Below are 27,515 nucleotides of genomic sequence, written 5' to 3'. Positions count from 1 at the left end.
CATGGACTGGGGGCTGGGGAGGGAGGCAAGGGAACCTTCCCGACCACCGCAGCCGCCGCCGCCGCCACCACCACCACCACTACCACCACCACCACCACCACCACTCAAATAACTGGGCCCAGAGATGGCAAAATCCAGGCCTACAGCAATTCCAGGCCAATGAGACATGCTAAGCTGCACCCCGAGAGTAGCCCCTGTGCTGAGTGCCGGCCCCCACCCCCTGGCCTTCTGCCCCTATCACTTACCCGTCCCCACAGAAGAGGCCTGCAGCAGGCTAGTTCCTGGCCACCAGGTACCTCCCTAACCTCTGGGCTCTACTATTAGAATACCCTAGCTTCTGGGTGGCTTGGGGGAGGGGACACCCTTTCCCCCCCTCTGACTGGAGTATCTAAATCTGGGAGCCCTAGGGGAAGCTGGAAAGGGCAGCCACTGTTAACAGCAAGACCTCCCCCAGGGGCCACACCCTCCCCTGGACCCCCTTACCCCTCAGCTCCAGCGGGTAGGCAGAGGGATGGACGGAAGACGGCCTGCCTCCCCCTGCTGTGCGGGAAGCTGCCAACGTGGAGCCAGCAGCCCAGGCCTCTCAGTGGGAGGAGCTCCTAGGTTGGGCTGTTCCTCAGCTGAGCCTTTCCCTACCCTTATGCCCCTCCTGCCGATATCCCATTGAGTCAAGTTCAGCTGCGCCCTCCTGCCAGCTCCTTTCTGAGCAAAACCCTGGGGTCCCACACCAAGAAAGGAGGAGGTAGTTATTAGAGGGGAGAGGCCAGGGGCATGAAGGCACCCTGGAGTTAGTGCGTAAGCGGGCACGGCTCAGCCCTGCCTGGGTGGCCTGGCAGTTAGGGGCATGCGAGAGCCCAAGACAGTGATTAGACTGTGCGTTAGTGGAGGCCTTGGTGGGTAAGCATGGAGTTAATCTGGCACAGAATTTGGGAGTGTGGTTTTGGGGACCAGAGTTGAAGCTCCAAAAATAAATAAATAAAGGGTCAAAGAATGTTTAGGATCGTCAAAATTGAGGGCAGGAGGAAGATATTCTCAAAAAATCCAAAAGGAAATTTTAATTCTTAGAAAAATACTGTCAAAATCCAGAAAGAGATGACCCCTTCTCCATGTCGGAGCTTTTGGCATATTGTTGGGCATCGAGTGTGGCTGGCACGGCCCCTGTGGGATGGAATAGTAGCCCCTGCAGGCTGGCACGAAATCTGAAAGGGGTAGGGGCGGGAGCTGGGACCATCTGGAATGGGAGGCTGCAGACCCTGAAGGCTCGGAGGAAGCAGAGGCCTAAGGGCCGTCTCCCAAAGACCCGCTCCTGAGCACCCACAGCATGCTGGAGGGAGACGTCCTCCACGTGCTGGGGCCACAGCTGACTCACTCCTCAGCATCCGTCTCCTGGGCTGTGCTCACTGCCCCAGAGAGGAGTTTTGGCGCTTCCCAGAAGAGCCCAGAATGGCAGGCACCCAGGCACCCACGTGTAGCAGAGAGACCCAGACAGAGGAGACCTCAGACACCAGCCCAGCCCCTGGCAGCACCCTCCAAGCTTGTACCTTCCACGGAGGACAAGGGCCCCTGTCCTGAAGAGGCCACAGAGACCACCTGGTCAGCAGGATGGACGACGACGTGAGGGGTACAGGGCCCCGGAGGAGGCACGTCTCCTGCTCTCTCAGGCCACTGGTCCCAGCCCTGGGCCAGCCAGGTGTGGGTTACCTTGTCCCTCTCCTGCTGGATGCCCGACTCCAGGGCCACCAGCTTCTCCTGCAGCTGGTCCACCGCCTTCTGCTCCTTCTGCAGCAGCGTCCGCTCTGCCTCCCGCTCCCCCTGCAGCAGGGCCCGCTCCATTTCCGCCTAGGGCAGACACCAGGATCCATGAAGACAGCCAGGGCCTTCGCTCAGCCGGGGAGGGGCCCAGCCAGCAGCCTCCGGCTCACCTCGCGTGCCGACTCCTGCAGCTGCTGTTCCAGCTCCTTCACACGGACCTTGAGCTGCTCCACACGCCCCAGCACCTGAGCCCGCTCCTCCTCCAGGGCTAGCACCTCTCCCTGCAGCTTGGCACTAGGTGCATCTTCATGCTGGAAGGGAGGCAAGCCATCAGACGGGGAAGCCTGGGGCTTGGAGAACGGACCCCCTTTCCCTGGGGACGCTGGGCAGGGTGGGGATAGACTAAGATGTGGAGGCTGATTCCCCTCCCTGTGAGGGGAGCAAAAAAGCCGCAGCTAAAAGGAATAAAGATTTACCACTGGGTGCCAGGCCTGGGTGGGGCCCCAAGGAGAGGTATGTCATAAAGCTTATTTATAGCCTGGAACCTCCACACCTTCCGCGCCTCCTCACAGCCACCCCTCTGGTTTTCAGTCTCTTCCCGAGGTCGATCCTTCCATTATCCCCTCTCCCCGGCTCTCAGTGTTCAGCACGCCAGCCTCCTCTGCCCCAGCGCCCTCCCTTGCACCCCACCTCCTGCTGGGTACTCTCAGTGCTGCTGCACTCCTCCTTGAGGTTCTCCTCATCTGAGCGGTCCACGCTGTCCCACAGGCGCTGGGTGGCAGCTCCGGGCTCCTCACTGTTCCGCCCAGAGGTCCCCATAGCCCCGGCAAGGCCTCGTGAGGGCCTCCGGCCTGCCAGTGCCAGTGCTGCAGTGGCTTCCCCGATGCTGGGGAGCTCCCCAGCCTCGGGGCCCCCGTCAGCCCGGCTGTACTCAGCACACAGGTTCAGGATGGTCTCCAGGCGCTGCCGTTCCTGGGGAGAGTGGACAGAGCAATCAATCATGAGCCAGCGCGTGCTTGGGGGTGGGGCGTGGGTTGGTGCTAGAACGATGCTTGGTGTCCTGTCAGGAGGGAGACCTCAAGCACTAAGGGCTCAGGGTTCAATGTCAAGGCAGGAGAGCCCTAACCCTAAGATCTGTAGGAGGCAAGGCAGGGCACCACAGAAGTGGGCAGGAAGAACCAGGCTGTTATGGCACCTGCCCACGTGGCCAGCCCCTCCTGTCTTCCTGCTTCCTGGGCCAAGGCTTCCTCATGGACACACCCAAACGCACAGGGACTACAATGAGACATATCCCTTCTGACAGGGAACTACAGATGTGTGGACACACGGACATCCCAGTGCCAACACACTGGCACATGAGGACAGAATGCGTGCACTGGCCCTGTTAACAGACAGCCCCTAACTCACACAAATGCACACTTATACAAATACGTCCAGCACAGACACACGGGGCTGGAAAACAGATGCACAGGTCTACCTGACACCCGGCCACAGACACACTGGAAGAGGCAGGGCCAGGACACGGTCCTCCCAGCCCCCACCCTCAGGCAGCCCTGGGCTCCTCCCCAGCAGCGTCGGCTGCTGCCGGTCTTTGAACACTCAGGCCCTGGAGTGTTCCACCTGTTCCCATCCCACAGCCCGCCTAGACAGTCACCGCTCCGGGCCTAGGAGGCATAGGAGGGATGGAATACTCAGGCCCTTGGGCTGTGTCTCCCTCACCCATTCGTAGCACCACAGCCTCCCTAGCTCTCTGGGGACCCTGCACCTCCTCAGGTGTCTCTCACCGCCGAAGGTTTGGCCGCGGTCCCCTCTCTTCCCAGACACTTACACAGCTTCCCTCCTGATCCATGGCAAAAATATAAATAAACCAGGAACCAAGCTTCAGCACCCAGGAGGCGGGGCAGGGCCCAGCCCCGCCCCTGCCCCAGGACCCAGATAAGCAGCCGGGTAGAGGTGGGAGGGGCAGGGCAGGCAGGAGCCCAGACTTAAAGTGGCAGGTGGGGCAGGCTGGGGCTGGTGGGGAGGTGTGTGCTTGTGTGGGGTGGGGGTGGGAAGGCTGCACAGAGGAGCTGTGAGCTGGGCCCACGCCTGTGCCTATGCCAGCTTCACTGCCCCTCTCAGGATGAGCGCCCAGGGAGGCCCAGCATTCTCTCCTAGGCCAAGATGAGAAGAAAACCACAGGACCCTGCCTCAGCTCTCAGCTGGGCAACTGCCCCATGCCCCACCCAGATGGTCCCAATCTCTTCCCAAAGGGGCTCCAGAGAAACCTCCTCCAACCAGTCCCAGGCCCCCCAAGAACTCCGTTCCTCTGCTCTCAGTGAGAAGTGAGCAGAACCCGTCCTCCGGCATGTGGTACATCCCAGCCAGAGCCCCTGGAGCTCCCCGCGCTATCCGGGGAATCCCGGCCCCCGCCCAGCTCAGATGCCATCTCCAAGACAGCTGCCCAGAGCCACACCCAGCCTCTGCACACACCCACACATGTGAGTGCAAAGGGTACACACAGGCATTATCATATAGGGCAGCCCAGGGTCAGGCTGGGGGCTGCCCACCCTGCTCTCTCCTTTTCCCTGCTCCCATCCTCCCAGATGATCCTGCCTGGCCCAAGGTAAACGGCCCCCATCCAATTGCAGAGGCCAAAGAGAGCCAAGAAAGATGGACCAGGCACTTTTCTAAAGAAAAAAAAATTTTAAAAGCCTAAGGGGGCCAGCGTTGGGGCGCAGCAGGTTAAGCTTATGAGCACGGGTTTGGGTTTCAGCTGTTCCACCTGCAATCCAGCTTCCTGCTAACACACCTGCAAAAGCAGTGGAACATAGCCCAAGTGCTTGGGCCCCTGTACCTGCATGAGAGACCTGGAAGAAGCTCCTGGCTCTGGCCTGGCCCAGTTCTGGCTTTTGCGGCCATTTGGGAAGTGAACGAACAGATGGAAGATCTCTGTCTCTGCCCACCACCACCACCACCACTTTGCCTTTCAAATAAATAAGTAAATAAACAAATAAATATTAAAGAAAGAACAAGCCTTGGGACTGGTGCTGTGGGGCAATAGGTTAATCCTCTGTCTGCGGTGCCAGCATCCCATATGGATGCCGGTTCTAGTCCCAGCTGCTCCTCTTCCAATCCAGCTCTCTGCTATGGCCTGGGAAAGCAGCAGAAGATGGCCCAAGTCCTTGGGCCCCTGCACCCGTGTGGGAGACCTGGAAGAAGCTCCTGGCTCCTGATCAGCCCAGCTCCAGCCGTTGCGGCCATTTGGGGAGTAAACCAGTGGGTAGAAGACCTCTCTCTGTCTCTCCCTCTCACTGTCTGTAACTCTACCGCTCAACTAAAGGAAGGAAGGAAGGGAGGGAGGGAGGGAGGGAGGGAGGGAGGGAGAACAAGCCTCAGACAGAGTAGCAAAGACAGAGAGGTGGGTCCCAATTCCAGCTCTGCCGGAACTTGCTGTGTGACCTGGGACAAATTCATTCCCTTCTCTGGACCCAGCCTTCACATTGCCATCACCTGCTTCTCAAACTGGGAAGTAAAAGGCCTCACCATCTCGGTGCTGTTTAGTGTCCCTGTGCTCAGGCACATAATGTGAAACTTGCAGAATAAGTGTGAGATTAGCAAGAACTTAAGATAAAGCCTTAGAGATTTCAAAGAAAGTGCTTCTTCAGGGCACCAGAGCCATGAGATTCTGGTCACGAAGGTGCAGCCTAGAGGGGACACTTGAGAGGCCCGGGCCCCTCCCACCCGATGGGCTGCCCAGTCCATGCCCAGAGACCCCGGCACCTGCTCACCAGCCTCTCCATCTCCTGCTCCCGGAGCCGCTCCTGGCGCTGCCGCCGGTGGTACTCCAGGAGGTCATCCTCATTGTCACTGATCTCCGTGATGCTGTTCTTCCGCTCCCGTGTGACAGGCACCCGCAGGTCCCCACTGGAGAGCTTCCTCTGCGCACGGGGGCTCTGGCGGGGGGAAGCCCCAGTGAGGGAGCCCAGACTGTAGGCCGGGCTCAGCCTGCCACTGAAGCTGCCCTTGCGGGGTGCCAGGGACTCGCCCAGAGTGGGCGAGGGGCTCCGTGTCCTCCGCCCGCGGGCCCCCAGCGTCAGGGAGAAGTCCTCTGGTGATGTCCCATGGGCTGCCCAGCGCCGGGGCCGTGGACTCTCTGACACTTCCCTGGTTAGCTTGGGGTCTGGGGCGGTCCGGGTGGGCAGCGGAGAGAGAGCTCGTCGGGACAGAGATGGGCTCAAGGGAGGGAGCTCGCGCATGCTGTCTAGACCACGCCGGCCCAGGCGTGGGCTCTCAGGAGGCTGCAGGGTGCGGGCAGCTGACCCATCTGAGAATGTTCGCCCCACCAGTTGGCGCGAGGGGCTGGCAGTCAAGGTCCGCTCAGGGCCCGGGGGCTCACGGAAAGGGCTGGGAGGGCGGTCCTGGAGTGTGCCAATCTTGTTGCGGGGAGCCGGGACTGGAGGCTGGAACTTGGGGCTGCCAGGAATGCTGGTGGGTTGGCTGCGGGCACCGGAGGCTGGGTATTCACTCAGGCTGATGGCTACCACGGGCAGCTGCCCACCCAGTCGGGGGCTCTCAGTGGCTCTGCGGGCCTCTGCCAAGACCGTGGCGGCTGGGCTGTCTGTCAGCAGACCCCGGAGGCCAGGGCTGGGAGGCCTCTCGTGACCCCCCTTCCTGCCCAGCCGGGGGCTCTCGGAGGAACGGGCACCACTAGGGCGGGACTGTGGGGGTTGCAGGGCCAGATGGTAGCTGGAAGAGCGGGCAGGCACCAGCGGGGGCACGGAAGGTCCTGGCTCCTGCCCACTGGGTGAGTGGCTGGCACAGCTCCCACTGCTGGCTGGCGAGGAGAGTGGTGAGAAGGCTGGAGAGGTGTTCTCATAGCTGGAGCCCACAGACATGGCACCAGGGCTAGTTGGGGGGGACAGCAGGTAGCGCCCACCATTAGCCAGTGGCGACAGTGGGGACACTGTGGTGGGCTTCTTGCCAGCAGCTCCAGGATCCTCTAGCACCAGTGAGTCCATGATTTCCTGCAGGTCCTTCTCAATAGAGCTCACCAGGGAACTGTGGCTGGCACAGGCTGAGGGTCCCCGGGTTGAAGGCTGTGGGGTGTGGTTCCCATTCACCAGGCTGTCTGGTTCCGCTGAGGGGAAATGTAAAGAGGCCTGAGGCCTTGGCCTTCAGCTCGGGGGAGCTGCATGTGCACAAGAGCGAGGTCAGCACCCCACCTCCTCCTGGCACAGCAGGGCTTCAAAGGCTCTGCACAAGTAGCCAGGAGGTCTGGGCTCTGGCACCAGCCAGCTCTGCCCCTGACCCACTGGGCAACCCAAGCCAAGTCAACGCCCTCAGTTTCCCTTTGTGTAAAGAAAGGAGAAGGGCAGGATCCTCCTGGCTCTAACTGTACCTAGGGCAGCGCTAGCAACAGGGCCAGGCACTTCTCACCCCAAAACCTGGCTCGCCCCTGCCTTGGTTTCCCCAGCTTCCTGTACTTCTCCTTCAGGAAGGGCAGGTGGGCAGTGTACAAAGGAGATGGCGGCTGAATGTGGTCCCAGAGGCTCCTGGTCTAGCAGCAAGCATATCAGGGCCTTCCAACACAGCCAGCCAGAGGCTGGGGAGGAAAACAAAGCCTCCAGGGCTGGGCAGGTGGTGCGGGCTACATAGCTTCATCCAGGAAGAAGCAGAGGAGGGATCTGGTACTAACAGCCTGTTCCTGGAAGCCCTGCTGGCCAGCAGCTAGGGGCAGCTCAGGGCCTCCAATTACCCCATGAAGCCAGCCAGCGAGAGTCTGTCCCAGCCCTTGTCAGCCAACCAGGAGTCCCCAGAATCACTGTTCCAACAGCCTAGTGAGGGCTTGGCAAGGCTCAAGTAGAAGCAGCTAAAAAAAATTAACTAGGGAGTGGACCAGGAACCAGGGACCAGGCTGCTGAGATCCCAGAAGAGTGGCAAAGACTCACAGCATTGTGGTGTAGTGGGTAAAGCCCTGGTCTGCAGTGCCGGGATGCCATATGGGCACCATTTTGAATTCCCAGCTGCTCCACTTCCATTCCAGCTTCCTGCTAATCTGCTTGGGAGTTCTTGGGCCCTGGGCTCCTGGCTTCAGTCTGGCCCAGCCCCAGCCATTGTAGCTATTCGAGGAGTGAACCAGTGTATAGAAGATTGTTATTGTTCTCTTTCTGTTCTCTCTCTCTCTCTCTCTCTCTCTCTCTCTCTCTCTCTCTCTCCTCTTTCTGTAACTCTGCTGTTCATACAAATAAAATTTTTTTTTTTTTGGACAGGCAGAGTGGGTAGTGAGAGAGAGAGACAGAGAGAAAGGTCTTCCTTTTGCCGTTGGTTCACCCTCCAATGGCTGCTGCGGCCGGCGCATCTCGCTGATCCGAAGTCAGGAGCCAGGTGCTTCTCCTGGTCTCCCATACGGGTGCAGGGCCCAAGCACTTGGGCCATCCTCCACTGCACTCCCGGGCCACAGCAGAGAGCTGGACTGGAAGAGGAGCAACCGGGATAGAATCCGGCGCCCCAACCGGGACTAGAACCCGGTGTTGCCGGCGCCGCAAGGCGGAGGATTAGCCTGTTAAGCCACGGCGCCGGCCCATAAATCTTTTTTTTTAAATAATTTTTTAAAGATTTATTTATTTGAAAGGCAGAATTACAGAGGCAGAGGCAGAGAGAGAGAGAGAGAGAGAGATCTTCCATCTGCCGGTTCACTCCCCAAATCACTGCAAGAGCCGGAGCTGGGCTGATCCCAAGCCAGGAGCCTGAAGCTTTCTCCAGGTCTCCCAGGTGGGTGCAGGGGCCCAAAGATTTGGGTCATCTTCCATTTGTTTTCTCAGGTGTATTAGCACGGATCTGGATCAGAAGTGGAGCAGCTTAGACTTGAACCGGTGTCCATATGGGATGCCAGCCTGCAGGTGGTGGCTTAACCCATTATGCCACAGTGCCGGCTCCTAAAATAAATCTTAAAATAATTAACTAGGAAGTGGATGAGAAACCTAGGCTGCTGAGACCCCAGGTGAGTATAAAAAGACTGCGGCTGAGGGAGAAGGAAAGGCAAGCCTTTTTAAGATGGAATTTGGGTTCTAAATTATGGGGATGATGCAGGGCACGGAGAGGTTGCCTTGGATACTGGTGATCCAATGACCTTTCCTCAGGTCCCCAGGGCTGGGCAAAGGGCACATGTCATCTGAATGCCAGTGCAGAGTGTAGGGTGGCAGACCCTCTGGTGTGCACCCACCCACTAGGCAGCTGGGCTGAGGGAGCCAGTGTGGGTTCCTAGAACAATCACCAATTCTCCTCTGGGGATCAATAATTCACACATGAACTGCAGCTGCTCCACTGAGTCAGCGGCAGGCATGGCACGGCCGGAGGGTTGGGCAGGGTCCAAGAGCAGGATCACCAGTAGGTGGGCCCACCAGAGCTTCCCATGCTTCCTGCTTCCTTCAGGCCACTCTCAAGGGTGACACTGTCATGGTGACACGAGAAAGCCAGGACCCCGAGCAGTGGGGTCCAAGCCGGCAGAGTCCTCCATTGCTCAAGGCACATGGTTCCCCACTTTCCAAGCATCACTGCCTTGGATCCCTCCCAGCAGTCCCGCTGCCTGGCGGCCTTTACCAGTCCAAGGTAGGTGGCAGCAAGCCCGTGCCACGGACGCTGTCCTGCCCTCACATCCCAAGTGTGGCTGCAGTGGGCAAGGAAAAAGACTGTCCAAGGGGTACTACCAGCCTGAGTGCTTGACCTAGCTGGGCACCTACCAGGACCAGGGCTGTAGGGGGGCCCAGGGACCCGGCCCCCTGCTGGGATCATGCTCTTCATCCACTTGGCTTCAGCAGGGTGGTTAAAGCGGAGAAAGGTGGACTGACCCAGGCACAACATGCAGCCTGTGGAGAAAGCAAACACTTAGGGGTGCGAGCAGAGCTGAGGACCCCACTGTGCTATTCAGCACTAGCTGGTTTCCCTTAAGCTCCAAAGAGGCAGCCCCACCTGCACGTTCAGTGTCCACACAATGCACACCTGAGACAGGCAACTCCACCAGGCAAGACAGAGTGGAACGAGCACAGGTGGGTGTGTCCTAAGACCTAAGCCCTTGCCGAACTTCTCTTCACACTAGCTGTGAGATCTCTGGGTGGAATCATTTCACCTCCAAATCTAGTTCTCTCACCAGAAAAATGGGAACAAGACCACTGACCCTGCAGGGTTAGTAAGACGGCGTTTGTAAACGTAATCTGTAATTGGAGAATGTTCAAGGAACATGGATGCCTGCATCCCACCCACCAAGCCATGATCTACTGATCTGCCCCTTGGGTAGAAGGGTTGGCTTTGAGAGGCAGAAACTTGCAGTTCTGAGTCAGAGGACAAGGGGAAAAAACAGGGATCAGTGAGATGTCCCAGCGGGCCTAGAATTTGCTTGTACTCTTTCTTGCTATATGACCTCAGGAGAGCTGCCACCCTCTCAGAGTCTAGGGGGCCACCCTCACCTTCCTTCTGAAAAAGCACCATCTGGCTACTCCCTGGTCTCCTTGGAAACTAGCCAAGCCTGGGCAGAGGGGCCGGCCTCAGCCAAGCGTGTTCCCAGGCAGAAGACACAAGCCCAGTCCTGCCCAGGAAGTGCGAGTGTGTGGAAGGAGGAGGGTGTGTGGGAGCCAGAAAATGTAGCCAGGGGCTCAGGAGTGTGCACAGCAACAGGTGTGCCCACAGGCACCCTAAGCCAAGCTGGCGGAACTCTGCCTGCCGGCTACACCAGGTGTGCCAGGGCTCCTAAGATGCTACGATGGGAGAAGTCAGAGCCCTGGTGCTCTCTACCACCCACCTTTCTGATTTGTCTACACCCCCGGTCCTTGGCCCAGTCTGATGCCACTTGGCGCTTCAAGCTTCATGCCAGTCTGAGCTAAGACTGGCAGGGAAGTCTACATTCCTGGACGCTGAGACAGTTCGGCTCAGCCAGGCTGCAAGGGCAAAGGCTATCCCAGGCCACGTGGGCACCTTGGCAGGTCCCCTCATGAGACGCTTAGGAGCCTGTTCCTGGAACCCCAGACATTGCTGTAGGAGAGGTGAGGGCCCTGCAGGCTGGAAAGCCCACGGCAGACAACCATAGTAGACAAAGCCACTTACTACCTTGGCATACCCACAGGCTCTCCCACACAAGCAGGCACCAACAATACTAAATGGGAGGTTGGGAAAGTGGGGGAGCCTTCCTTGCCAAGCTACCAATCAGAGGAGCTGATCCTAGAGTAATCATAACCAGAATAAACAACACAGCCAACCACACTGTCCACCTAATCACAACCACAGCTGTTTCAGAAAGAGCTTGGCCAGACCCTTCCCCCTCCTTGCAGCCATTTAACTAGCTAATTAATGATGAGTTCACAGGGTCTAGACAGACCCACTCAACCTATGTTGATGGGGTGGGGAGGTTGGGGGGATGGGGAGCCTGACCACATGGTCCAAGCTGGGAAGGAGGTGAGGATTCTGCATGGCTTCCAGTCCGGCAATGGCAGGCCCACCCAAGGAAGCTGTGAGCATCTAAGGACCCCCTCCTCCTTAGCCCCTAGAGCTGTCCCCTTTTCCCCCTACCCCACCAGGGGGTGTGGCCATGCTGTCTCTGTGCTATAAATAGTGATGCCAGGCAGCAGAGCTGGATCTGTATTAATAGAGCAGGCAAGAGGGCAGCAGGATGGGAGCAGCCTAGCTCCTGCCCAAATTAACTTTCTATTTGCACACAGGGGCCATAGGCTTTGCCCCAACTCTGGCCCCTATTGCCTACAGGGGCCTGGCCAGCCTGTTTCTGGAAGAAACCCCCTTGATGCCTGCTCCTGCCCCACACGTCCAGAGGCCAGCCCTCCAGGGATGCCCAGGAGCCCTGCCCTTCCAGTTTCAGTCATGGTCCCGGCCCCCCATGCCCAGAGCAGCTGTGTGCAGGTGGCTGGAGGAGCTGCACATCTGGAGGGAAATAAACCGATCGAAGGAGAGGGTGGATCCCATGTCTGCCATGCAGAGGGGGAACACCACACACACACAGCGGCACACTCAGAGAGCACACATGCTCACTCGGCACAGAGCCCCAGCCCCAGCCCTGCTGGCCACACAAGCAGAATGGACCCGCCAGCAGGAGACGCTTGCCCCTTTACATCAGATCCCTACCGAGGCTGCCCTCATCCTAACAAGGATCCCTCAAGCCAAACTGCAGGCTGTCCTCCAGGAGGGGGCTGCAGGCGCTTTGGAAGATGGGTCTGGCCGGCTGAGCCGTGCACCCAAGCCCAGACTCCAACTCCAAAATGTTCAGGGCACAAACCACCCAGTCTCAGCCTCAGGCTCACACAGGGGGCTGAAGACCCATCCCCCTCCTGGTGCCCACCCTTCAGGGCGCCTCCCAGCTCGAGCTCCTCCACGCCCGGTGGCTGGGGCTGGTGGTGGCGGGAGCTGAGGACTCACCGCTGAACCCGGACCTCCAGATCGTCGGCCCCGGCCAGTGCAGCCCGCCGGGCCCCCGGGCCGCCCCAGGCCTTTGAGGGGGCGGGCCGAGCTCCGCGCCGCCGGCTCCAGGCTTGGAGCGTGCAGCCAGGCAGCCAGCAGCCGCCAATGCCCGGGGAGGGGCGGGCCGGCCACCGGCAGCGGCGGGGGAAGGGAGCCAGGGAGGGAGGGACAAAGGAGGGAGGAGGGGAAGAGGAAGTGATGGAGGAGAGAGGGGAGCGGGATGCGGAGGGCGGGGCGGCGGGAGGATGCGGGGATCTGCGCCAGGGCGGGGACGTGGGCTGAGAGGAGAGGTCCTAGGGAGGCCACGCTGGCCTGGCCACGCAAAGGTGAGAGTGCGCAGGCGCAGCGCGGGGTCTCACTCAGTGCCCCGCAGGGTAGGAAGCCAGTGGCAAAGGCTGGGGTCCCAGCCAGTGTCACCTAGGGCCAGTCATGCTGGCCTGGGCTTCCTTATCTATGGAATGAGATGGCTGGCCTCAGTGACCTCGGAGAACATTCCATGGGTCCATATATGAGGAAGAGGAGAGCAGGGGCCCATGGAACCCAGATGGGTCCCTAGGTCCAGCATTGGCCCTCAGCCTGCCACTGAGACAAGGTCACCCTGGGCTGGGTGATCAGGCCAGGGCAGTGCCCTGTGCCATGCAGGCAGCACTGAGCCCAGCTCAGTGTAAACACCTCTTCCTATGGACCCCACTCTCCACAGCTCACCCATGACCAAGGCACTGCCCTTCCAGAGGCAGTCTGCGTGCTGGGTTCCCAGAAGCCACCTCCTCTCCTTCCTACCCCACCTCCAGTCCTCCAGCTGTCGCCAGCCCCGCAAAGCACTTTTCCTATCTGGGAAACAGTGTCCCGGTGCCCCCAGGGTCAGGCAGGAACCAGCCAAGGCCCCTAGATAATTGCTCTTGTTTCAGGGACCTAGCGCTGGACCCCAGAAGCTCACAGGACACCCAGCCTGCCTCCCTCCAGATCCACTGTGTGTGTGTGCAACCACTCACACAGTCTGACGCGCTGCTTCTCAGAGACGCACACACTCTGAGTCCCCCCAGCACCCTCAGTCCACATAGCCCTCCTGCTGGTTACACACTCTGGCACTGCCACCCTTTCCCTCAGTCCCTGAAGAGACTGTGAAATAAAAAGTCAGTGCCTTGGGGAACCCATCAGGCATACTTTCACCCTCACCAAGTAGCCCACCCTGCCCCGCTCCGGACACACACACATCCACACACTCGCATGTGCAAAGCATTTTATTCCCCCTCCTAAAGGAACAGGAAGAACCATTTAGGGTCAAATGCAAAATGAGGGGAGGCTTAAAAAACAAAACCTCCTCAGGAAGAGTGATTCATCGGTCTGGAAACTATGATGGCCAGCTGGACAAAGCCAGCGAGAAATAGGGCAGGAGGCAGCCACAGGCACTGGGGAGCCGGGGCCCTGGCTTCTGTCTTTTCTTCTTTTGAGCTTTATTTATTAGTCAGATCTTGATGAGTTTCAGAACAGAGCAAGCTCCGAGGCTTTGCCCCCCAGTTCACAGAAGGAATAACCGATAGCTGGGTGGGAGAGGAGGAGATCCCAGAGAGGCAGCTGGCTAACCCAGGAGTCCTGGCTCCCGAGCCACACCCCCTGCTGGCCTGCACACAACTCCAACACCCCAGTGAGGACTTCAGGGAGTGAAGCAGACTTGGAGACAAGGGCTAGGGATGCATGCTAGGAGTGGATGGGGACCTGCTGTCTACACAGCCTGGGCCCTGAGCTGTGTGGCCTTCTGAGTCCTCTCTTTCTTAGTCCCCTCCCAGGGCTTTCATGTGGTCTGGCACTGCAGTCCCAGGGTGGGGCAGCCTAGACCCAGACTGAGATTCCTCCTCGCTTCCTTGGTCCCATTCCCAGATCCACCCCTGGCTTGGTAGAGAAGAGGGTAGCGTGGGATGTGCCAAGATGCCTGGCTACAAGGCGCAGAATGAGGATCTTCCTGACTCCTCACTTCATGCTGCCGTACTCACAGCTCCACGCTAAAGGCTGGCATCTGTTTTCTGCCTGCCTCCCCCTTCCCTGGCCCAAGCGTATTCCTGCTGGAAGTGCCTGTCACTGCCGTCTCTGCTTGTCGTGGACTACGTCTCTCCCAGCGGCCTATGGCTGGGCACAGGGCCCAGAGTGATGCATCTAAAGCCTTGCGCAGCCAGAGCAGGCTCCTTGTCATTCCCAGGGTAGATCTCCGGCTGTGCAAAGAGGCGAATCCCCTCTACAAGGCCAGATGAAGGGAAAACGATCCCCTCGTACACACGCCCACGGACCGGCATATAGCCAGTGAGTCTGCATGTACACAAGGAGCACAAGCGGACATTTCCGTACCCTTGGTCCTGTGTTCACCCCTGCTGCCCACTTGAACATGCTGATCCATAAACACAAGAAACAACACAAGCCGAGAGTCACAAACACATCCGGAGATGCATAAACACACTCCAGTTACACAGACACACAGAGATAGCACATGCACCCCCGAGCCACCCAGTTTCCAAGGAAACGCACTCCCAAGAATGTCCGGAGTGGGGCCAGGCAGGGCTGGGCTTGGTGCCTTGCTCCAGAGATGAGACAAGGAACCCTCAGCTCCTGGAGCCCAGGGGAGGGGAGGGCAGGGGAGAAGAACACCCATTCCTTTGTGCCTCTGTCTACCCCTGCACAGGCTGCCAGGCTGCTGAGACAGGCGGGCCCAGACAAGAAGGCTACGGGGTGGGGGTGGGAGGGTGGGTAGGGAAGGGGCTTAGGGTCAGAGAGAGTGGGAGGGCACATACTTGGCAGGGTGGGCATCTTGCTGGGAAAGGGGGGGTTGGTCACTAGGGCCACAGGAAATGCTTGAAAGTTTCATCGTGGCCCCAGGCCTTCCCTCTTCCCAGGGAACTGAACGATGCCCTGTGAAGACTGGACGAGAGACATGCACGGCCTGGTTCCTACCCCCACCCTGCCCTGCTCCCAACACACAGGGCAAGACAGTTCTTTGGGGGAGCACCGGGCTGCCTCTCAGCTTTGCTCCGTGGCCTCACTTCTGTGCACATAAGTCTCCGTGACAATGCCCTCCCTGAAACCAAACAGGACTCTCAGGAACCAGATGGCTTCATAGCCAAAGCCCCAGTCTCTGGGGCCCCTTGCTCTCCTCCAGACTCAGAGACCCAAAACCCCGGAGGAAGCAAGGGCCTGCCTGCTGTCACTGACACAGCTGCCTCCTTGCAGTCAGATGTCCACACCCCGTGCCCACCCAAGGGCAGGGGCAAAGAAGTAGGGCAAATTCAGCTCTCCTGATGACCCAAGGGTTTCCTGGGTCTGCTGTGAAGGGAGTAGCATTTAAAGACCCCCCCAAGGGGTGTGCACAGGAGGAGGGTGGGAGACCCTGGAGCAAGAGGGTGCTCTCTTGGAAAGGGGCTTCCGGCCGGTGAGAGTTCTCAGAAAACAATGCCAGGCCATCAGCCCTCCTGCTCAGAGCCAGACTTAGCCTGAAACACCCACCCTCATGGCAACCTCCCCTCTCATCGCCACCCAAATCCACTTTTCTCAATCCCCTGCTTGGATGATTCACAGTAGGGATTGCTCTCAGACCCGCGTTTCCACAGTGACCACACCTGGGCTATCAAAGTGCTACTTGGGGGACCAATGCTGTGGCCCAGTGGGTTAAACTTCCATTTGCAATACCAGCATCCCATATCCTGGCTGCTCCACCTCCAGTCCAGCTCCCTGAGAATGTGTCTGGGAAGGGAGACCTGGATGAAGTTCCTGGCTCCTGACTTTGGCCTGGTCTAGCCCTGGTTGTTGCAGGCAGTTGGGAAATTAACCAGTAGGCAGAAGATCTTGCCATCTGTGTTTCTGTCACTCTGTTTCAAACACACATACATATATATATATATATATATTTAAAAGTGTTGTGTGGGCCGACCTTTTACCTGTCTGTAACCACAGTACTTAGGGCCTGTTTTTTAGAGCCAGCTTCTCTTAAAAAAAGGCCCATTGCTTTGGGAAACTAAGCTGTAACTATATTCATGACCCCAAAGCTGCTACTAACAGCCTTGTACCAGGAGTGGCCATATCCTCAGATTCTGCCATCAGATTTTGCCCTTGGCCCATTCCCAGAGTGAGTTTTGTCCTCTACAGCTTCTCAAACAACTCACTCTGTAAATAAGACTTTAAAAAGGAAAAAGGAATGGGACAGGTGTTCGGCCCAGTGGTTAAGGTGAGTCCTGGCCTCCTTCCCTAGTCCACCTTCCTGCTGATGTGTGCTGTGGGAGGTAGCAGGTGAAGGCTCAGGGACTCGGGTCCCTGCTATCCCCAGCTGTTGCAAGCATTTAAGTGAGCCAGTCAATGGAAGACTTTTGTCTGTCTCTCTGCCTTTCAAATAAATATATGTTAATAAATAATTTTTTAAAAAGCCTCCCTCTAGGCATTATGAAACAAAGACACTGATACTCTCTCACTGCCATTGCTCACCCCCCAACAACCACCACAGCAGAGCCCAGAGCCTCTGACAGTAGGCACTGGGACCTCTTCTCTCCCCATGGTGTGGGGAGGCAGGTGTGGGTGACCAGAGAAGTCAGCGGGTTAAAGACACGTCTGGGTGCCGGAGGGGTTTGAGGTGTTGTTAAGGCACATCCAGGTGCACCTGAGCATCCTGTCCCCTGAAACCACTCTTGCAGTTACCATGGTGACCATCACAGAAGGCTTCCCTTGCGCCTAACATATACAAGCTTTTAAATGGAGACCCCCGTCGGTTTGGGGGCACCAGACCTTACCCTGAGTGAGCCGGGTGGGCTGCCGGACAGGGAGCCCATCAATACTACAGGCATTGCCACAGGGGTAGAGGGTGAGGGTGCCCTGAAGATTCTCGATGTAGCAGTGTTCTGGAGCCAGGCCCGGGCCCTGCAGCGAGATGTCCCTGGCTGCAGAGCCAATCACCGTCCTCCCTGGAGACAAGAGGCAAACTGAGTCAGAGAGGCTGTCAGGCTGAGCAGGAGCAGGGCAAAGGGGACCACGGAGGGGGGGAGATGCATTTCTACCTCCTCTCTGCCCACCACTGCTGCCCCTCTTTGGCCCCGGGCTCTGGGGAGACAGCAGAGAAAGCTCTGCTGTGAAGGTGAGAAGGCGCCCAGCTCTGCAGACCTTCCCTTGGTCCCCCCAACTGCCCCTCCCTGTGTCTTTGTCCTGTTTCCCTTGCCTCTTACTCTTCCCCTCTTCTTCTAAATCTCCAGTCTCCTTCTCTCCTTCCTTCTGCCACCTGCACCCCCTCCCCTGCCTCCTTCCCTCCCCCTGGCAGAGCCCCTGGGACTGGTATTTGGAGAATGTGGGGAATGCACTATCGCCCTGGCAACAAGTGCAGCCAGGAGAGGCTGGAGGGAGAGCAGAAGCTGAGTGCAAAGGGGGCCATGCCAGGGTCTTATCATGGGAGATCTTGCCCCCCCCCTCCAGTCTCTCCATTCTCCACCGTCCAGGCCCCCATGCCCTGGATGGGGCCTCCTTCTTCTTGGCCGGACTGGTTGCCAACAGCACGTGCTCTCCTGTTTCAGCAGCACTGTCCTCCCCATTTCTAAACTGATCTTTAATCCCAGCTACCAGAGAAGGCAGGCTGTCCATGGAGGCTGAGACTAGGGGGGCAAGCTGGGAGGGAGGGAGGACTAGGATGGCCGGCAGACAGCAGCAGGGCACAACACATGCAGGGGCCTGGTATCCCAGGCAGGAATGCCTGTGGTGGGGAGGGGGCGGCAGGCGGCAGGTGGGACACCCTTGCCTACACTCACCTTCCTCCAGCGGCAGGAGGGTAACAGCCGTGCTGAGTCGCCCACTGCCCAGGCTCACCAGATGGGGTTTGTCCGTTTGCACCTTCAGCCCTTTGCCTGTCTCGATCAGGTCCAAAGGTCCCTTCTGCAGGGAGTGGCGGCGGGGGATGAGCACCATCAGAGACCACCCTACTCCTGGTCACACCAGCACTCTCTCCACAAGGCTCTGAGGGTGCCGAAAGGCTTAGCACAAACCTCATACAGAGCATCAGTCCCCGAAATTCTAATTAGATCTGAATCTAGGCCACTAACTCGTCCCACTGGATTTATCTCAAGTCTTGGCTCAGCTGCCCCTTTTGTCTACTAAAACAGAAACAGGGAGAAAGGGATAGAGGCAAGGGATGGGGAGGGTCTTAGAGGAGGTTCCAGCGGAGCTCCCTGGCTCTCCATCCCCTCGGCAATTGCTTGCCCTGGCCACACTACCAGGGAGGGCACAGGCAAGGGGCAAGACAGTGATACAACTCAGGGACACAAACTGTTTTCCGACTTTCAAAGAGGAGTTTCTGAGTGGACCAATTAACTTGATTCAGATAGAGTGAGCTGTTAATAGGCTTGGCACCTGGGGAAGGCCACAAAAGCCAGAACTGCTGCTCTCCTCCTCGGGCTGGACCGTAAGTAGGTAGAAGAGCCGAATCCATGCTCGCCCTGTAGCCCCGACCCTACTCACCTGCACCATGGCCTGGGTCTTGCATACAGGGCCTCCCTGGCTCCTGTTGAGAGCATCCATGGTCCTGGGGTTCCAGAGCTCCTAGGGACACAGCAGAGCAGGGAGAGTTGGGAGGCCAGGGCAAAAGAGGAAAAGAAGTATGTTCTTGGGGTGATTGGCCCAACAGTAAGGATGCTGATTAAGATACCCGGATCCCACATCTGAGTGTGTAAGTTTGATCCCTGGCTCTGGGTCCAGCTCCTGAGTCCAGCTTCTCGTGAATGCAGACTCTAAGATGCAATGGCTCAAGTACCTGGGTCCTTGCCACCCATGTGGGGGACCTGGATTGAGTTCCTGACTCCTGGTTTGAGCCATATCCAGTCAAGGCTACTGGGGGCATTTGAGGAATGAACCAAGAGGAACTACATCTGTCTCTCAAATTAGAAAGAAGTGGGTTCTGCAGCACTGTCCTCAGGGCTGGGCACCATCATTCAGCAAGCTCATGCTGAAGGAAAACTGGAGGCAGCCAAGGAGCTTGGGGGCCCAGGGCACAGAAGATGCCTCACCCACAGCCATGGCATGGATACCACACCATACCAGTCCTGGCCCTTGTCACCATAGGTCCAATCAACACCCTCAGGCCTAATCTGCACCTCTGTGCTTTCTTAGGCTACCCAGAACCCAAGCCCTGGCAGCCAAAGGACCTCAGCCACATGGAGCCTTAAGTAGGGAGGGGGAAATCTACCTTAGTGGAAAAAGCAGAGTCCAGGGAAGCCCCTCTAAGAACCCTGGGAGCCAGAGGCCCCCCAGGGGAGTGGCAGAGTCAACAAGGACTTTCCGTCAACCTTTCCTTCTTTTCTTTTTTTCCCCAGGGGTGTCATCAGGGCATCTCCTCACAGGAGACAGGAGAAACAGTCAGTCTGCCATCCCTGTATATCTCCACTCCTGCACCCTTTCTTCCATAGAAAGCAACCCCACCCCAACACAGCCAGCAAGAAGCCTCTCTGGGTTTCTCTGGCTCAGTGCCCTTGGAAGCTCAGGCTCTTAGAAGCAGGGGAAGGCAGGCTTCAGAGCCAGGACTCGAATCCCAGCCATGCACCTTGTCTCTCTCCGGCTCACGTTTCCGGCACCTGAGGAACGTGAGGAATGACCTCTGTGTGCTAATGTGCACCCATGTGTCCATCCCTTGGCCAACTTGCTACTGAAGTGTTGCTGGGGAAAGCCGAGAAGAGAGTGGCGAGGGTGAGGGAGGTAGACTCAGGACAGCGGGGTTTCCCTCCTCTTGCTCTTCCAGCTGCCTACGAGGTGACCTGGAGAGGAAGTGGGGGCACAGCCAGCATTCCAAGGAGTGTCTAACTCTGGCAGTGGGTCCTAAAGGCCTCGGTCATGAAGTTACTAAATTTACCCTCCCGGCTTCCACCCTTCCTGCTTGGACTACATCACCTCTGTCACCATTTCCACCCAAGCTAGCGGAAGAAAGTCCGGAATAGGCCTGGGGCCCACCCAAAGGCCGCCTAGGAAAAGGGAAGGCAAAAGCCATTCACTTAACACCAAGTCCCAAGTTGGCCTAGCTCCTCCCCAGCAGATCTGGCCATGGGGAAGAATTTCCAGGGATGGAGATCGCTGTATGGCTTCCTTAGACTCACTTTCCGAGGGAGGAGAGATGGACAGTGGGTTGGGAATGGGAAGTTTATGCAAAAGAGGGGGATAAAAACAAAACAATGGAGAGGGAAAGGCATCACGCTTTCACAGAAAGAGTGAGCTGGAACGCAATAGCCTTAAATTCTACCCTGACTTTATTTACTAGCCACAAGATTTGGGCAAGTTATTTAACCTCTGATTATCAAGACATTCTTCCATAAAACTGGGAGAGAAAAAAAAGATTGACCATGCTTGCTTGGGGCTGGGGGTGGGATGGGGAGTGACTAAGCACAAGATTCTTTTTTTTGGGGGGTGGGGGGTGGGACAAAAATGTTCTACAATTAGAGGCCCTAGCTCTGCTCCTGGTTCCAGCTGCTTGCTACAGCACACCCTAGGGGTGGCAGATCATGGCCCAAGTACCTCTGCCACCCACATGGGGAAATCTGCACTGAGTTCCAGGCTCATGGCTTCTCCCTGGCCTAGCCCTGGCTGCAGTGGGCACTTAGGGAGTGAACCAGGAGAAGGAAGATCTCTCTGCCTTTCAGATGAAATGAAAATAAGTGACACAGTTAAGACATTTTAAATATTAGATTGTAAAGAGAGTTGCTTAGCCCTGTAAATATATTAAGAACCATTGAACTGCACACTTAAATTGGATTTTTTTTGACAGAGTTAGACAGTGTGAGAGAGAGAGAGAGAGACAGAGAGGAAGGTCTTCCTTCCGTTGGTTCACACCCCTCTCCCCCAATGGCCGCTACAGCCGGAGCTACACTGATCCAAAGCCAGGAGCCAGGTGCTTCTTCCTGGTCTCCCATGTGGATACAGGGCCCAAGTACTTGGGCCATCCTCCACTGCACTCCCGGGCCACAGCAGAGAGCTGGACTGGAAGAGGAGCAACCGGGACAGAACCCAGAGCCCCAACTGGGACTAGAACCCGGGGTGCTGGCACCACAGGCGGAGGATTAGCCTAATGAGCCACAGTGCCGGCTTTAAATTGGATTTAAAATTAAATTTTATGGTATATAAATTATACCTTAATAAAGCTACTTTTTTTTAAAGGCTGTCTGAAGATTCAGGTCTTGTATTCAGTGACACCCCTCGAAGTGCAAAACGCTATAAAAATGCCAGTTAAGACCTTGAGCATGACCTTGAGCGAAGCAATTCACAGGTGCAGGCCTCAGTTCCGTCACCTGTCAAAGCGAGTGAGAGGCAGCTGCGGGGCTTGCTCAATTATTTGGCAAAGAACTTCAAGTGGAGATAAAGATTGTAAAGGAATAAGGTTGATGGGGAACAAGAGTGCTCGAGGAGAACAGAGAAGGGAATGAGGAGGTGAAAGGAGGAGAGATAAGGAGAGAGGTGTGGAGAGAAGATAAGAAAAGATGGAGAGATTGGGAGGTGCGAGCCTCTGGCCCCAGCCAGGAAACCTAATCCCGGCGAAGTGGAGGCACCTGACCAGCCGTGTCGGCACGTAGGCGGCCATCGCCGCGGCTCAGAGCCGCCACTTGGAGGTGCGCCCTCCTCGGACCCCCAGTCCTGGCCTGAGCGCGGGGTGAGGGCGCTGACTGACCGGTGGGCATCCGGCCCCCCGCAACCTCCCGCCCCCTCCAGGGGCTGTAATTACCCACCCTGCCCGCCACTACGGTCTTTTTGAGAAACCTCACCCAGCTCTGCAGCAAGAAGTCGGGCGGCAGCACCCCAGCTACCTCGAGAGCAGGGTGGCAGAGGTCTCTGTGTCTGGACTGGACGAGCGACAGGGAGGGCTCCCCCCACCCCGAGTGCGGCCAGGCCGGGGCTGTGACCATGACCCTGGGGTACCCGGCCTCCACGCCCCGCGACAACACCCCCGCACCTGCGCCACTCCGGGCAGCAGTCCCCAGCCCTCTCCCGCGAGCGGGGCGCCTCTCGGGGATCTCGGCGCCCGAGTGAGGGTGGAGGGAGGTCCAGGAAGGGCCCACAAGCCCTGGCACTAGAAGAGGCCCGGGCTCCCCAAGGGGCCTAAGATGAAAGGCCCCAGCCCCCGCAGCCCCACTGCTCGGCTGCCCCCCAGAGCCCCTGCGGGGCGCTCGGGCCCTCACCTGCGTCTTGGGGGCCCAGCCGCGGCCTCGCCCCGGGCGTCGCATGGCTGCGACCCGCGGCCTGCGGGGCCGAGCCGCGATCCTCTCGGCCGCCAGCCGCCTTCGCCTTCCCGGCGCACATCCGCCCTCGAGGAAGGAGCCAGGAAGGGAAGGAAACTGAGGCTGGGAGCCGAGCGGGCGGGACGTCCGAGCGGGGCGGGGGCCGGAGCAGGGCGCCGAGGGCCCAGGGGGCGGAGAGAACTCAAGGCTGCGGGGGACAGGGGGTTCAGGGCGGGGAAAGGGAAGTTTGGGAGCAGAGGCTGAGGGCAGGGGTCCTCCGGTGGAGGGGGTGACAGCCAGGGGAAGGCCGCGGCGCCGCTGAGGGGAGAGGGGCGACGAAGGAGGCGAGGCGGGCGCCGGGGACCCTGCAGGGGCGCGAGTCCGGTCGGGGTTCTGGCGTTGTGTGGGGTCTAGGGGTGCCGAAAGGGTGCGCCTCTCGGACGCGGGCAGGCCGGGTGCGCCTTCCGCCGGCCAGAGGCCCCTGCTCCCCCTCGGCCGGCCCCTCCGCGGGCCGCCCGGGTGGGACAAGGCCGCAGTGTTGGGCCGCCTGCCGCGGCCGCCCCGCCCGCCCCTGACGGCCGGACAAGCGGCCTTTCTTCGGGGCCCGCGGGGAGAAGGCGCCGCTTGTTTGCTCCACGGGCAGAGGGGCGGCCCCTCAGACGCCGCCCGCTTGCGGCCGGGCGGCTGCGTGTCGGTCTCGGGAGCGCGAGCGCGGGCACGGGTTCCCCGGGCTGCAGGCGCGTGGTGGTCGCCCCGGCTCGGTTTGGGCACCGCGCGGCGATCCGGCGCGGGGCGGCGCCGGGGGCGGGGGGCCGGCGCAGTGGGGAGCGCGTTTGTGGGGCCGCTGGGGGTGAGTCAGCCGCGGGAGCCTCCGCGACGGCTGAGCTAACGGGCCCAGAATGCGGCCCCGCCCCGGCGTCCTGGTCCCCCGCCGGGCCAAGTCCCCGCTCGCGCCCGCCTCGCCGGAAGCGTGGCGAGCTCCTCGGCAACCCTGCACCCGGCGGCCCCACCCGGCCGCCCGCACTTCCCCCTCCCGGGGGAGCCCGATGACTGGGCTGAGCCTCCGCGCTGGGGAACTCCGCTGGGGATTCAAGTGCAGACCGCGCGGGCGTGGGGAGAGCCTGCGACTCACTTTGCCAACGTGCCCCTTGCGGCCTCCGCGCCCTGAAGACGTGGACCCTGGAGGAGTGCCTGGCAGGCCCCAGACGTGCTTCCCACCTCCTGGACACCCCCGAGGGGCCCTATCGGACACTCATGCCTCCGGGCCGGACCCCCATCCCTTTCTGGTCCGTCTAGGCGGCCGGCAGGGGAGCCCCCGGCCCGCTGGTCCTGCTGTCGGCGGAGGGGGGAGGGGTGGGACGCTGAAGGACGCGGACGCGCGCGCACGACACCCGAGACCCTGGCAGTGGCCCTGCGGGGGAGGGCTCGAGGGCCCCCTCTGGCGGCGATGCTGGCGGCAGCTCAAGAGGGCAAAAACGACCAGCTCCCAGGAAAGCGGCTGGCCGACTCCGCACCAAGCCCCTGTCCCCGCACGCACTCACCTGGGGTGGCCCTCTTCCCCCATGGATTTCTTCTGAGCCCCCCAGCCCAGCGCTGATCCGAGGCCTGTGGCCAGGCCCTGGGACTTTCCCTTGCCCGGTCGTGGCGGTGCAGTGAATAGGACCCGAAGACGCAATGGGAGAGGGCGCTCTTACCTGGGGTGGGTGGTGGGGGCAGACACCGGTCCCTTTGCCCGGCTTGGCCGCGGCGGCCTGGGGTTTCAGGAGGACACTGTTGCTTTTCCCTGGGAGCCCGCTGAGTAGGAGGAGAGCGAGCCTGGCCCGCCCCCCCCCCCCCAGTCCCCGCCTCCACCCCCGTCCCGTCCGCCTGGCCAGCCAGAGAAGACGCCCTTGTGGGGCTGGAGTCCAAGGTCCCCCCACCCACCCTTTCCCACAGCAGCACCTCCCCCCGCCTGCACAGCGCCCGCTTTGTTCGTCCCCACAGCTGGGCTCTCCACTGCCCCGCACACATCCCCAACAGCCCCCCCGGGCCCCCGGGCTCGGACACTCCTGGACCACCCTCCACCCAAGGCTTTAAGGCCCTGTTTTTGACAGTTCCCTCCCACCCCTTCCTTTGTTTATTTACTTTTCAACCCTAGATGCCTGAACCCTCCATGGCTCCCAGGGAACCTCCTAGTGGTAGCCCCTGCCAACGCGCTGGCAACATAGCCTCGGGAACATCTGCGCAGGGCACCCTGGTCTTGCCCTATTCCTTCCTTCTCCTCACCTGTCCCAAGCCCCACCACGAAGAGTTGCAAATGAGGTTGGAGTCCCTGCAACATCACAGACTTTCCTAAGGATCTAAGAAGGCTGTGAACTCGGAGAAGCTGAACAGAATCATCATTTTGCCCCAAGGAGCCAGTACCTCCCTCCCACCTGCTGGGCTATTAGCAGCACCTGGGAGGCAGGCATTGCGCACACCATCCCACAGCAGGGAGAGGGGTTAACAAGGCAGGAAAGGGGGCACTGCATCCCTCAGCCTAGAAACTGAGCCCAGCTGAAGTCATCCTGGACCTCAGCCGCCACCAGGAAACCCAACACTGACAGTGAATCCTTACCTTGCAAAGCCAGCTCTGGCCCCGGGAGGCCGACTGGGGAGGCCCAAGGGGGCTACATCAGTGAGACCAGACCGGGCCTTTCAAACCTGCACTGGTGGGACCTGGGAGACTTCCTCACTGAAGGAGGGGCAGAAAATCTCCACATCTGGCCTCAGTGTCACTTGGGACAGATAGCAGAAAATACTGCGTCCCGTTGGGGATGAACTTGTCCTGTTCTGACTCAGTGGCTCTAGCTTGTGCCCTCTCCCTAACCCAGCAACGGCAGGAGGCTGAACTGCTGGGATCTCTGGTCACTGATTGACAGGGCTGGCATTAACAGGTGGGCCCCCCACGGCTGGGTTGACCGCAGCCATGCAGTGAATAGAGGGGGGAGGGGCAGGGCACCCTTTGCTGCCACCTGCAATGAGAGGTGGAACACTGCGGGTACACAGGAAACCCAAGGATTTGGGTGGCAAAGCCTCTTTTCTTCCTCTCCATGCAGTTTGAGGCTCATGAAAGTATCAACCTTGGGGCCCCTCCATGAGAAGATCACAACAGTAATTTTCAGGCTATTCTGGTGTTTAAAAAAAACTTGTATCCTGTATGCCAGGGTGCAGCATGTGAGGAGAGAAGCTTAGGCTGGGGCACCTCAAACTGCTAATTCTGCTTCACCACCCCCAGCTCCTCTTTGCTGTCTTGGTCAGGAGGCATTTGAAGGAATAATCAAGCCCATTGAGGCAGGGGGTTGAAATAACACCTAGCCTCTCTCACTGTCCTCCCAACCCAGGGACCAGCTGACCCCAACGCTCAAGGCTCAGTGCAATGTGTCCTCTCTCCCGTGGTGTCCAGCCTCCGGGTTCCCACAGTTACAGCACTCAAGGGACTGGAGACCTACCACCCCCACCCTCCACCCTCACCCCACTCCACATCTGGAGCCCATCAAAAACACAGTGCTCTCACAGTTACGCAAGAGGTCGAGCAGCTGGGAGCTCAGGAAAGGGGGAGGAGGAGAGAAGAGAGCAGCAGCTTTCCAGGCATGCTTCAGACTTTCCGGAATGGAAGCAGGGGGAGAGGGCAGAGGCTGGGTGTGGAAGGGTGGATTTTTTTGGAGGCCTTCTGCACTTGGCTCTGAAGCTCAGGAGTGGATTTCCACACTCCTGGCTTTGGCGCACTTCCCACTCATCCCTCAAGTTGTACTCCAGCGAGGTGATTCCTGATCACTCAGCCAGCAACCCCCCTAGATACACACCCTCCTCCAAAGCTCTCCCTTTCTCACTCTGGATCTTATACTGAGGCATCGTTAGTGTAGGTGTGGTGGCAGCAATGACGCCAAGTAACTCCCCACTGCTTCCAATTTGGGAGAGTTCAAACTTTCCTTCCCTAGCTGCAAGTGAGCAGAGACGTTCTCTACTCAGCTGGCCTTCGCAATTGCACAATCCACACTTCCACCCAAAGCTAGCACGTACCCAGAGTGAGAAATTTGGGCAGACTGATCTTGTCCACCTACATTGGCTCAGCACCGTCTTACGAGCTGGAAAGAACATGCGTTTATTCGAGCAGAATGGGAAACAAGACTTATTTCCATTTCTCTTATTGCCTTGAGTTTGTAATGCCTTTTTTTCTTTTTTCTTTTAAAGATTCATTTTGTTTTAAAGGCAGACTGGCAGAGGGACGGAGATCTTCTATCTGCTGGTTCACTCCCCAAATGTCCACAACAGCCAGGGTTGATCCAGGCCAAAGCCAGGATCCTGGAACTCCACCCGGGTCTCCCATGTGGGTGGTAGGGGCCCAAGCACTCGGGCATCACTGCTGCCTTCCCAGTCGCCAACAGCAGGGAGTGGATGAGAAGCGCAGCAGCCGGGACATGAACCAACCGGTCCTCCAATTTGGGACACCAGCATCATAAATAGCAGCTAGCCCGCTGTGCCAGCCCCCCTCCTGGCTTGATAATTCACCTTATCACACAAAGTACACCCAGGGGAGGCTTCCAGAATTAGACTAAACCATGTGGTCACTGGCCTAGGAACTGTAGGCAGAAAACTTCCTTTATAGTGGGGATGAGGAGTGACCCAAGCCTCTGAAAACTCTGGTAACTCGACTTCCTTTTTGTCAGGACATCCAATTTTCCTCAAGATTTGGCTTCTTACCAGTCATTAACTCCCCAGGGTAAGACGTCAGACTGCCACCTGAAGAGATGCTGTTTGCCCTGGGTAATCACAACACACTACCTGTGGGTCTTTATATAAGAATTTCATGCTGGCTCTCAGAGAAACTTTTTTTTTTTTTTTTGACAGGCAGAGTTAGTGTGTGTGAGAGAGAGAGAGAGAGAGAAAGGTCTTCCTTTTTCCGTTGGTTGACCCTCCAAGTGGCTGCTACGGCCGGCACGCTACACCGATCCAAAGCCAGGAGCCAGGTGCTTCCTCCTGGTCTCCTATGCGGGTGCAGGGCCCAAGCACTTTGGCCATCCTCCACTGACTTCCCGGGCCACAGCAGAGAGCTGGACAGGAAGAGGAGCAACCAGGACAGAATCCGGAGCCCCCAGA

At 58.7% G+C, this 27,515-nt stretch overlaps 1 protein-coding gene across 7 annotated transcripts in view; it reads right to left on the bottom strand.

Annotated features, from left to right (window-relative positions):
- PHLDB1 (pleckstrin homology like domain family B member 1) overlaps positions 1–24,191 on the bottom strand; it is a 44,469-nt gene extending 20,278 nt beyond the window's left edge. For 5 of the 7 annotated variants that reach the window (XM_062197139.1, XM_062197140.1, XM_062197145.1 and 2 more), the window contains exons 1-9: positions 22,359–22,438; positions 18,664–18,744; positions 17,958–18,081; positions 16,956–17,126; positions 9,474–9,599; positions 5,523–6,871; positions 2,443–2,724; positions 1,923–2,063; positions 1,702–1,839 (exon numbers count right to left, since the gene is read on the bottom strand). In XM_062197139.1, coding sequence (XP_062053123.1) covers positions 1,702–1,839; positions 1,923–2,063; positions 2,443–2,724; positions 5,523–6,871; positions 9,474–9,599; positions 16,956–17,126; positions 17,958–18,081; positions 18,664–18,744; positions 22,359–22,403 — 2,457 coding nt within the window. In that variant the 5' untranslated portion in view covers positions 22,404–22,438. Of the gene's footprint in view, positions 1–1,701; positions 1,840–1,922; positions 2,064–2,442; positions 2,725–5,522; positions 6,872–9,473; positions 9,600–12,150; positions 12,224–16,955; positions 17,127–17,957; positions 18,082–18,663; positions 18,745–22,358; positions 22,439–24,091 lie in introns of those variants that run through there. The other 2 variants (XM_062197141.1, XM_062197144.1) reach the window with 2 other exon arrangements.
- Positions 24,192–27,515: the final 3,324 nt, after the last annotated feature.

This window comes from Lepus europaeus, chromosome 7 (assembly GCF_033115175.1).
Source record: "Lepus europaeus isolate LE1 chromosome 7, mLepTim1.pri, whole genome shotgun sequence".
NCBI classification, from domain to species: Eukaryota; Metazoa; Chordata; class Mammalia; order Lagomorpha; family Leporidae; genus Lepus; species Lepus europaeus.
This window is presented reverse-complemented; position numbering and strand designations above follow the sequence as displayed.